The sequence below is a fragment of the Rhipicephalus sanguineus genome, chromosome 6 (genome assembly GCF_013339695.2).
Source record: "Rhipicephalus sanguineus isolate Rsan-2018 chromosome 6, BIME_Rsan_1.4, whole genome shotgun sequence".
In the NCBI taxonomy this organism is placed as follows: domain Eukaryota; kingdom Metazoa; phylum Arthropoda; class Arachnida; order Ixodida; family Ixodidae; genus Rhipicephalus; species Rhipicephalus sanguineus.
Window position 1 is genome coordinate 149,811,712 of NC_051181.1, and position 11,438 is coordinate 149,823,149.

The 11,438-nt window shown below is 45.9% G+C and overlaps 1 protein-coding gene across 1 annotated transcript; it reads left to right on the forward strand.

Moving 5' to 3' along the window:
* Positions 1-629: 629 nt before the first annotated feature.
* LOC119396762 (transmembrane protein 39A-B) lies at positions 630-9,119 on the forward strand. The gene is made up of 5 exons (XM_037664070.2): positions 630-950; positions 1,927-2,355; positions 2,879-3,041; positions 7,497-7,732; positions 8,734-9,119. The coding sequence occupies exons 1-5, from the start codon at positions 874-876 to the stop codon at positions 9,086-9,088; spliced, it is 1,260 nt and encodes a 419-aa protein (XP_037519998.1). The 5' UTR covers positions 630-873; the 3' UTR covers positions 9,089-9,119.
* Positions 9,120-11,438: the final 2,319 nt, after the last annotated feature.

Genomic DNA, 11,438 nt, shown 5'->3' on the forward strand with positions numbered 1-11,438 from the left:
AATTCTAACACATTTATTTATTTATTTATTTAGTTAGTTAGTTAGTTAGTTAGTTAGTTAGTTAGTTAGTTAGTTAGTTAGTTAGTTAGTTAGTTAGTTAGTTAGTTAGTTAGTTAGTTAGTTAGTTAGTTATAGTTAGTATAGTTAGTTAGATACACAATGCACTGCAGGCGCACTAAATGACACTCATTTTTTCATGTTTTAATGTTTCAAACAGAATGTTTATACTATGCCACGAGGGGCAGTGGCCATTTTAAGAACGTTTTCAGAAATATGAGCTTTTGAAAATTTGAGTTTTCTTCTAAGAAGTCACTGTGCCTTCAACTTCATAGAAACGAACAGCAGCTAGCATGCGCGAAATTTCATTCAAGTCGAACCAACGTGCGTCGTGTGGAACAGGAATTCACACATCTAGCTGAATGTTCACGGAGCTTCCGCACAGACATGCAAGTTGTTTTACTTAATCTCATAACTGCTGAAAATTTGCTGGGATAGTGAGACGCTTGTTGCCAAAACCGCAAACATCCCACCTAGATAACGAAACTGAAACCACTTAAGAGTTGACTGCAGCGCCATTTCTCGGTTTCTTCTTCGTGTCCAAAATGCCGCTAAACGGCTAGCTAAACCATGGCAAGTTGACAAATCGACGTTGTGTGCTATGTTCGATCAGGTTGTCTTGTAGCTGCCGTTGCGCGGTCGATACGTTGTCGGTGAGATTCGTGGTTGGTACTTCAACTGGTGACAAACACAACTTGTGATGGATCCCACTGGTTTGTCGAGACGCTCACGATGTCAACGCCGGTTACCGAAAGCTGCGAGTGAAGAACTGTTTTGACGGACCAGCTGTGTGATATTTGCAATCGCGAACAGATAATGACCCGGGTTACTAATTCCCGCCGCAACTTCGCCAAGTCCGGCGCAAGTAAAGCTGTGATACCGACGGATGACAGGTGGCTAAACTTCCTTTTCATTCCCGAGTCTATTCCTTTTCATGTGCGGAGCCGCCGAATGAGTACACGTGCTTTTTCTCTGCACCAGTAAGTCGGTGCGCGCGCACATTCCTCGATAAAACGTTGTGCGAAAATTTCCGAATGTGCACTTCGCGCATATTGAGAAGGACATCAGATTTGCGTTTAAAGCCGGCAGTATCCATTTTTCATCTTCTGAAATGTACTCCTATTGATACGGACATACGAGCGCTATGGGACGGGGACATAGACAAGAGGCACACAGGACAGGAGCGCCTGTCCTGTGTGCCTCTTGTCTATGTCCCCGTCCCATAGCGCTCGTATGTTCGTATCATGTATGAACCAACTTGCCCAAACACAAGTCTTGATACTCCTATTGACTTCCACGTTTGCAAGAAATTGCCGTTTGAGCACCGAACCAAAGTGTTATAGAGGCACAGGTTTTCGGAATGAGATAAGATTGAAAAGCGTGAAAGTAAGAAAAAAACGCGGTTATGCGACTCGTGTTTTTGACTGACCTGCTGTAGCAGTGTTGGACATTTATGTAGGTGCTTGCACCAGCCTGAGCTGCACTTAAATTCCTTGAGCGATTTTCGGGCATGTTGAAGTCGTAAACCACTTGCTGGACTGCAAGAAAGCCTCATTGCTGTAGTTGAAAAGATGGGATGCCTTTCTCACTGAGCGGTCACTGAAGGATCACTTTTTCAAATGCACAAGGGGAGGACTAAAGGGACGTTTGTCTTAGTTCACATAACGTAGTTAACCATGTAATGTCAACCAAGTAATGAGATGTACCCAGTAATGTATACTGTCTGGCTAGTTCCGTAACAGGGTGTATGGCCACATTCCCGAAAGGTGTAATGTACATTTCGTCCCGATTCTAGCTTACTTGCTTGGCTCAAATGTAAGACCAGCCGATTTCAATTTACCCACGTGCTTTACTGTTTGTGATGTGCAGGGCAGGACTGAACCAGGAGGGGCCGTCAAGCCTAGCACGACACATCCAGCTGCCCGAGCTACCCGTGGACGGTGATCTTGCATTCGAGGCACAAGCAGCACTCTTTGCTGTAGTGTTACTGGTGTGCCAGCAACTGCAGTTGCATAGGGCTGCCTGGTGGCTGCCACATGCGCACCAAGACCAGGCGTTGCACTATGAACTGGTGGAGCCTCATGCAGCTGCTCTGAGCCTCGCAATCATGTGCCACCCACTGCCGGCGGCCTTGGCCAAGCGAGTTCTGGCCGCACTGCTGCCCAGCAGCTGGGAGCCGCGTGTGACGGCTGTGTGCCAAGGGGCTACATTGATGGCCACGGCCGGACTTGTGGCTTGGGCTGCATTCCATGTGTGCTGCAAGCACGGTGTTTTCAGCGTCCTGTGCCTTGCCTACCCGTTAGTAGTGTCTTTTCTTCCTGGTGTCTGTTGTGTGTGGGTTTCTTCGAGCAGCCATGTTCTGTGTAAATTATGTAATTTGAGCTCTAAATTGCTTCAAATCCTCTATGTATGAACTCTACCGTGATTCTGTTTTCTCCTGCAAAAACCTTGCATGTGCGCAGTGTGTTCAATTACCATTCTAGAGATATTGAACTGTTTGAATGTCTCGTAACTGTACAGATTGGTGTAAATGTTAATTTAGCTCTGCTGCAATGATTGCTAATGAAGCTATGCATTTATCACAATTGCATTGTTCAATTCACAATGCGCAATATCTCATTGTTGAAGTCACATTGCATCTACATATTGAGCTCTCCAGATAGGTTCTAGTTTTACATCACCTGCTGACTTTATTAATCTTTTACCGAATTTTCACTGTGACCAGCCACTATAAGCTATGTATGCAGCCACTCAGCTGTTGATATCATCAAGAAGTGTGCCTGATTGTTTGTTTCTTTGCTGTTGTGCTTACGTGATGCAGGGGTGTTATTCACGTAGTGCTGTTCGGTCCCCGGCCAGGACTAATACGCGAGTGGCCTACGCCTGTGGCACATGTATGTTCCTCAGTACCAGCTGAAGTGAGGGCCGAGGTTGAACGCCACAAGCATGACTTCAATGAACGACTCAAGCGCTGCCTTTTCCAGGTATGTTCTCCAAGGGCCCACAGGGTATAATTTCCTGTTACAGTTCCCAATGAGATCAATAGTATGTATCAGTAAAACTTCATATGTACAGCACAACCTCTCTGGTATGTCTTTTGTGGAAATGTGCTAACATTATCAAAGGCCACAGCACATTTACTGCAGATGTACCAAATGTGCTATGGGCAACACAAGGGCTAGGCTTCAGTAATGCCCTAACTTGGAAACTATTGTAGCGAGGAACTTTTCACTGATGTTGTACTGCATATAAAATGCTCATTGTCATAGGTCAGCAGAAAAATTGGAGCTCACTCAAGAAATATATTTTGCTCTGAGGGCTCACTCGGACTCACCAAAATTTTCCTTAAACGGACTCATTCGGACTCAGACTCACCAACATAATTACTCAGCCGGACTCGCTCGGACTCAGACTCACCAACATAATTACTCAGCCGGACTCACTCAGACTCATGGCTTGACCTGAGTCTGAGCGAGTCTGAATGATTCGACTTACAAGTCTATTAGCGTAAAATTAGCTTTTTCGATCATGGTGTCAATGCTCTTTAACGCCAACATCTCACATAATCGGTGCTCTACGATACGCCTTTTGATCTTGTACCTTCAAATATGTGTTATCAGTGGTTTCAATCCAGTAAGGACGTTTTTATGAAATACGCAACTCACACGAGATATTTTATCAAGAACCTTACGTCAAAGAGTTTGCGGGGAGAGGTCATGCCTCCCCTTCCCACAACTCATGCCTTTGATAAAAAGATATTGACATGGTGCATGAACGCTCGTGCGTTGACATATGTGTGCATAGACTTGAGTATAAACGTAAGCCTATATAAGGCTTATTGGCCTCGAGGAGTTACGGAGTCACCCTCTATTGGACGCGCCTCGATTGCGTGCTAGGCAGGATACCGCTGGCGCGCTCCCCATAGGTTTTGCTGTCGGCGCTCTACAAAAACACCTCGCGGAAGCCCTCCAGGGCATTTCTGTAAGTACTTTCGAAATGAACTGTGTTCTTTACTGTCAAAATAATCATTTTCGACGAACTGAAATCACAAGATAGTCTACAGTCGCTGTCTCTGCAGAAAACTGAGCACCCGCTTCACGCTGTCACCGCGTTGGAGACCCCTGAATCGGCTTCTTGCGTGAAAGGTAGTTACTTGCTGAGTGCAAACTATGTGAAATATCTCGTTAGAGTAGACTGCCTGTATAACCAAACGGAGCATAACAGAAAGAAGCCTCAAGCCAGCGATCGCACGGGTTCGCGACGACTGACGGTGCCTCTGCATGTATGTTCGTACTGATGGTTTCGCTTTTGCTACGAGCGCGTTTTGGCACCGCGCTGTGAACTTTAGGCCGCAAAATATGAGAATTTGTGAGTAAACAAACAACTACTGTTGCGCGGACGCTATCAAAGCAGTTCAAAAACAATTTCCTTACAACTGCGGCTTCGGTGCGCATGGCAACTTTGTGATCTGCCGTCCCGACGATTCAGTGTCTTTTTTTTCTTTTTCTGTCTAAATTCGGGTACGTTTCAATGTCATTTGACAAGTTGTCTCGCACTGCGTATTGATCGGTCTTCTCAGCGGGCAAATGCCGCTGCTTCTGTTTCTTTATTCAGCGCATTCGTTTCGTTTGGTGCTCGCACAAAACGTGAGCAAATGCGACGTCTTTTTTTAATGCTCCTTAATTATCGTTCCGTTTGCATTCCAGTGAGCTTGCCGCTCTCTGTCATCAACAAATTCATAGACCAAAGCTTCACCACTTCGAAATTGCTGGTGGAAGGAGAACCAGTCTACGAGACCGAGCATGTAGTAGCATGCGACGCCAAGGAAAAGAAAGAAAATACAGTAACGTTTGCCGGACTTGTTCTGCAAACGTCGGCTGTGAACTAGGACCCACATGAACTTGAAATAGCGGTGAATAAAATAGAAGGTATTGCAGCAACCAGCAGCCGTAAAACAGGATAGTAATTATTTGGCAAGTACCCCAGCAATTTTGACAGCAGTGTCGTGTCTAACGCCAACAGGGTGGCATCTTTCCCACGTAAATAAATGAGGCTCCAAGAAAACACATGGTGTTGGCCGGTGGGCCGATCATTGGTGGGCTGATCACAGAGGCAATGCAAAATTTATGTAGCTTATGAAGCAATGCATGCCTCATCAAATGGGAAGGTTGCCCGTCGGTGTCCCGCGTCGGCGGCGTCAACACGAGTGATGCAAAAAATAATCGTCACGTGATGGTGTCACCATATGACGTCATTATGACGTCACAGATTGCCAAAATATGTAGCGCCATTATGACATCACGTAATGTGACGTCACATGATGACGTATTCACACGTCATGGTTGCTTTGCATTGCCTCCGTGATCGGTCACGGGGGCCGTGCAAAACCGTGTTAGGTGCAGAACGACTTTTGGGAGGGAGCGCGGGAGAATCAGTACAACTACTGACAAGAAGAAGATGGCTTTCGTCTTCCAGTAATCTTTGGCGAATGCATAAGGGACCCTGTGCGTTTTTTTAATTCAACGTATCTAAACAATGACCTGCGCATCTGCAGCCGATTTTGTGGACGCTGAGCACGGGGCCGACGATCAAGAGGTCGCATTGGAAGGTTCTGAGATGGCATCGCACGTGGTAAAAGGTAGTGCTTTTACCATCCTGTGGCAGATAAGCATCATTTGCCGACGGGAAGCGCGCGCGAGCCATCGTCTCAGTGCGCGCTGTCTGCTACTCACCGAACATCGCAGGCCCGACGCAGTAACAAAAGTCTTCGTCGCGGAAGTGCTTGTTGCACACAAGACTCGTAGCGAATGGCTACTTGCCGGTTCTTAGCTTTACAACCCATGCTTCACGCTGTTTCTTGTCCCGCGGTTACCAGTGCAGGCTGACACTGGGCTCCTTTGCGTAAGCGTGGCACTGCGGCACCGAGCAGTAGAGCCCCATGTTCGTCGCCTTCGGAGGCAGCCACTCTATTACAATGGTTTCAATTCAGTAGAAAATGAGAGAAAACTTCCGAATTTGAACAGACCGTAGCGCATGTGGGACTTGAAACTCGTTTTCAAAGCACGCGGTAGTGCGCCACAAGCAGCCGACGCGGCCGCTGAGACCACGTGATCCTGCCAAGCACGTCACGCCGACGGTGGCGCCGGCGTTTCCAGTGGTGGGCCTCGAGGCCAATAGCAATGCCGAAGATGAGTAGATGATGTGGGGTGCTTAGAACAGTATAAAATATGCGTCTTAGATCATGCTACATATTCGTCTACAATCCTGTCCGTCATGTGAAGCCAGCCTGCTTGTTCAAAGCTGCAATGATGGGCATTGCAAAGCAAGAGAACTTTTACTGTGTACAGCATTAAAATGTGCGAGACATAAAAATGTGCGAAACAGGTCAGCAATTGAAGGTGCAGCTCACTCAGACTCACTCAAGAAATATATTTTGTGCTTAGGGCTCACTCGGACTCAGACTCATGAATGTTTTCCTCAACTGGACTCACTCGGACTCACTAAAATTTTCCTTAGCTGGACTCACTCAGGCTCAAACTCACCATTACCCACCTGGACTCACTCAGAGTCAGATTCATGGCCTGATCTGAGTCTGAGTGAGTTGACTCATGAGTGAGTTTGCCGACCTATGGTCATTGTCATTCAGTCAGTCAACAAACTTCATTGTGGTCCTAAGGAACTACAAAATCATAGTTGCAGGCTGCGCCCACATTGGGGCCAGAAGACCATGGTCCTCCGCTCGTTAGCGGGCCCTTTGGACAGCCCTTAGTTGGTCCTGGGTATCACCGCTTCTAAGGGCTATCTCCCAATCCTCTTGTTTATTAAAAGAGGCGTTTTGTAACACAGAACGTTGCCAGAGCATGTGGGATAACGAGCAGTACTCTTCATTGCACTCAGGGTAGTGCGGGTCGATGTCTAGAGCAGAGCGGCTAAACTTTCCTCTTGACAGGAAAGATCCCGTTTGTAACATTCTCAATGTAGAAGATTGACCGAAACTAAGTTTTCCAGCCAGGCCTGTTGGTTACTGTTTCACATTGTTGCTTCTACTGCCACTGAAATAGTCTTGGCATCCTAGACTCGCACATGCCATGTGCCCATTCCTGAGGGGTGTATTCTGTAAGAGTTCATTAATTGGGCAGTCTACTTAATGGAATCTATCATCGTCGAACTTGTTTGGGGCAGCGCTAAGGAACACATGGACAAAGACACACAGCGCCCGTGGCGTCTACTATGTGTCTTTGTCCGTGTGTTCCTTAGCGCTGCCCCAAACAAGTTCGATGATGAACCAGCTCGCCCAAACCAAAGTTTTGCTAGAATCTATCATGTTATCGCATTATTGTCTCTCAGAATGTCACATTATTGTAGTCACACTATTTTGAACTAAAAATGTTGTTACCGATCTTGTATGCAAACGCAAATGAACATTGTTCGCAATGCAGGCGCTGCTTGTGACATACTATGCGGCCCTGCAGCCATGCTGCTTTGTGCCACCTTCACTTCATCTGGAGCCCTGGGCACTCGCTCAGCATGGTCTGTTAGCTTGGCTGGCTGCCTTGACGCTGCACGCTTCACGCCTCTTCCCACCACGTTACCTGGATTCACTGCACAGGGCAGCACTACACCTGGGACGTTGGCGCCGGCTCGAGGCCCGTCACGTCCATGCCCCACATCATCTGTGAGTGAACTTTCAAATTCCATCGTTGAATTTCTGTCTAAATTCGTGCTTTAGGGGCTCCGGGCCACACCTTTTGTGAAAGGTATGTTGGGTAGTGTTGAAGACACCTCCTCATGAATTTTAAAGTGAAATTCTCTTTGCGTTTCCCCCCACACTGTGGCTTGCGGTCACACAGAGTAGATAGTAACATGGGCCACCATACAAGTGCAATGAGTATGGAATCGCATCATGTCTCGCACATTTTAATGCTGTACTCAGTAAAAGTTCTCTTGCTTTGCAGTGCCCATCATTGCAGCTTTGAACAAGCAGGTTGGCTTCACATGACGGACAGGATTGTAGACGAATATGTCGCATGATCTAAGACACATATTTTATACTGTTCTAAGCGCCCCCATAAAGCTAGCATTCGCAAAACAGTGCAGAAAAGCAGATTACAACATCGTAAACACTGCTGTTGTGCCTAATTTCGTAGGTGATGGCACAAACAGGTCAGAACACTGCATAAATTCACATGTGGCCACCACACTAACAGCAGGAGCTATCCACTTGTTGCTTGCGTTTTAATTCAGTGAGAAATAAGGGCTCCATTGAATATTGTGGCATGCAGGGCTTTCGCTTGCTATCTCAGCAAAGCTTTGCTTACACCAATGGCCACAGTGCCTGGGTCTGCATGACTTTTTTCTTGCGGATTTATTTACATGTTCTTGTCATTCATTTCCAGCCAAAGGCTGTCTACATCATTCTTCCTTGTGCTTTGTCCTTTTTGCTGTAAGCTCTGTGTCATGGGTTCGATGCCAAGCCTCAGCAACTGTATTCTGATCTGGGTGAAATTCAAGAACACTTGGCTATGGAACATTGGATGCACCTTAATGAACCTAAATGGGTCAAAATTATTCTGGAAGTCTCCGCTACAGCATCTCTTATAGGTTCCATGTTGCATGATGTTGAAGACAGTCAAGCAATGAATCATTCAATCAACAGGCATTAATTTTGCATTGCAGGTGGTCCGACACAGTGCTGTGGCCCCAGAACAACCTGGTGAAGCACAGCCGAGAGTTCTTCCGTGCGGAGGGGGTCAGCAACGCCGCAGAGCCTGGTCACCCATGGCACGGTCGTTTCTACGGTCTGTTCCGCAGCCCCGCCGTGGTGGTTGGGGGAGCGCTCGCTTTACAGGCAGCTCAGCTGCTGTTCCTACTCTATGTTCTGGCCAGTTCCTCGGAATGGCATCGGCTGCTGACGGCCAGCTTGCTCGTGTTGCTCAATTCACTGACCCTCTTCAAACTGGCACGTCAATATCTAGTCCTCGACAAAGTGTATCATGCAGAACGCTTGCTGCACGAGCGGCTTGCCTCCTGAGTTTGTCCCACGATCAGCGACTCATGTAGGCCGCATGTGTTTCTGCTGGACCACAGACCTAACTAGTCGGCTCTGACTCGTTTGACCCACAAGCACGCAGAATGGTGAGCATGCACAACAAGCGAGTCCTATAGAGTGTTCATGATAAGTGCGCGTAAACATGCGCTCTTACACAAGCTCTGGTCCAAGTGAAAGTTGAAGATGCTTACTGAAGTTTACGAGTACGAAATGCGTACGGACAATGCCTTTGTGAAGACACCGCAATGCCTGTGCGGTTGCCATGTGAAGCGGAACGTTCAAGGTACAGTTCGGTGCACAATCATATGTGCGACTAATTCTATCATATGTGTCTAAAGCTTCTCTAGCAGATTGCTCCAATGGTCAAAAAAGGTAAACGTCAGATACGTTGCACGTCGTACTTGATGCCAAATTGTGCCATGTCTCTCCTGCTTGTGATGCCACTGGAGCTCAAGCATACGGTTGTCCTGGTGCAGATTGCAGCATGTGCTAAAACATACGTGTAAGTGCCCATGAGGCTGTTTACCAGGAATCTGCTACTACTACTTTAATTTTTTAAAGACCCCTTACTAATTTGCACAGCTAAAAATAGCAGAAACTAAAGCCTGTCTTCATATAGCAGTTCATAAACTTGTGTATTTTACAGAAACGGGGACTGTTGAGCAGCAACAGAAAACACAAAATTACTAACGGGTGGCCAATCAGTGACAGTTTGTACAATTGGAAAGACTTGTGAAATTAGGCCTAGGTTGCTTGTGTAGAGATTCATTAATTGTTGTTCTATCCAAGTATGGAGTGTAGCACAAACTCACAAACTCCTGTTTGCGCAACAAGGCAAATGGCACTATATGCGAGCCTTCTATTGGTTCAAATCTTGTGTAAAAGTCAAGCTAAAACGTCATTCTGCTGCTCCAAGCTGTCCAAGCAATGATGTTTACTGAGAACTGGGCTTTCGTATGTGAAAAGAAAAAAAATGACAACCCAGGACAGGCTCACTCCTGCCATGTTGAGTATGTGGTAGCACCAACTCTCAAGATATAGGATGTCCCATTTATGTCGAGTCATATATGACTGCTAAATTGTTAACAATCACTTACAGTAATAATGTTACCTAGCACTTCAATGGGTTATATAAAACGCAGTTTGTCCAATTTTGTTAGATGTTGCTCATTCTTATGTTCCTTGTTCATGTTAGATTTTTTTTTTTTTCCTTTCTCACTCCTACCGTCTCTTTCCTTATGTTGTTTTCTTGAAGCAAATCATTATTTATCATTTGGGTTCATACCATTCTCCAGTGTTGAGGACATGCACAGCCATCATTGCATAGATGCCTTCTTTTACTTGTTATGCAAAGTAGGAAAATAAAATTTTATTATTTGACAATGTGGTGGAATGCCATGCTGCTAAGCAATGCTATTGACAAGGATGTGAAGACCTAGGACTCTAGACACACACAAAGTGTGGCGGCGACATTGTTATTGCCAAAGTGTGCGCTGTCAATGAAGGAGAGGCTGTGCCATTGATATAAAAAAACCATTAAAACAAAATGCAGGAGTGCTGTTCATACTTCATGGCTTTAGAATGACCTACAAATTATGAAAAAGTTTTTCCATGAACACTTTGTGCTGTTACACAATCGATACCTCAATATTTCTGACACCAAACAAAAGATAATGCCCAAAGTGATTCCAGCATACTTAAATTGAGCTTCTGAAATATTATTTTGTAATCATCTGTTAACCAGAGTTCTTCAATCACACCAGTTGCGAAACTCCATTCCAAAACACAGACATGCCTATGGACAAATTTGCGGAGCATAGCAAACTGATGCACCACAGTGGGAGCGATGACAGAAAACACACCACATCACCGCGATCGCCACAGTCTTCGCTGTCATTGCGCTAGTTGCTGCAGCAAGAACTAGAAGTCCTGTGAAGAAGAGTCGAAGAGTTCGATGGCCGCAGTAGCATCTTCAAAATGTAAGCTGCAAGCGTAAACACACTGCTTGTTTCATCAATGCGGTATCGCTTGAGAGCTTGAGCACCAGAACACACAAAAATGCCATTTATTAGCTTGTTTTTCCTCCTACAAATAATTCTGTGATGGGCAGACCTCCGCAATTTTGGCCAATGGCGTGTCTGGATTTTGATACGTGGGGCCTATGGGGAGTTTCGCAACTCGTATGATTGAAGAACTCGGTTGTTAACTACTGTGCATGATCTACAAGATTACCACAGCAAAATAAACACTGTATGTGTGGTACTTAGCATACACAATTAGCTAGTACGGTGACCCGCGCTTTTTTCTTCAAAAGAAGGGTCCTCGATTTTGC

What these genes read in the sequence shown, in the direction of transcription:
- LOC119396762 (XM_037664070.2), top strand. Translation starts at nt 874, where the DNA reads ATGACCCGGGTTACTAATTCCCGCCGCAACTTCGCCAAGTCCGGCGCA. An exon ending in GTCCTGTGCCTTGCCTACCC is followed by an intron (nt 2,356 to 2,878) that starts GTTAGTAGTGTC and finishes TACGTGATGCAG; the next exon opens with GGGTGTTATTCACGTAGTGC. An exon ending in TCAAGCGCTGCCTTTTCCAG is followed by an intron (nt 3,042 to 7,496) that starts GTATGTTCTCCA and finishes TTCGCAATGCAG; the next exon opens with GCGCTGCTTGTGACATACTA.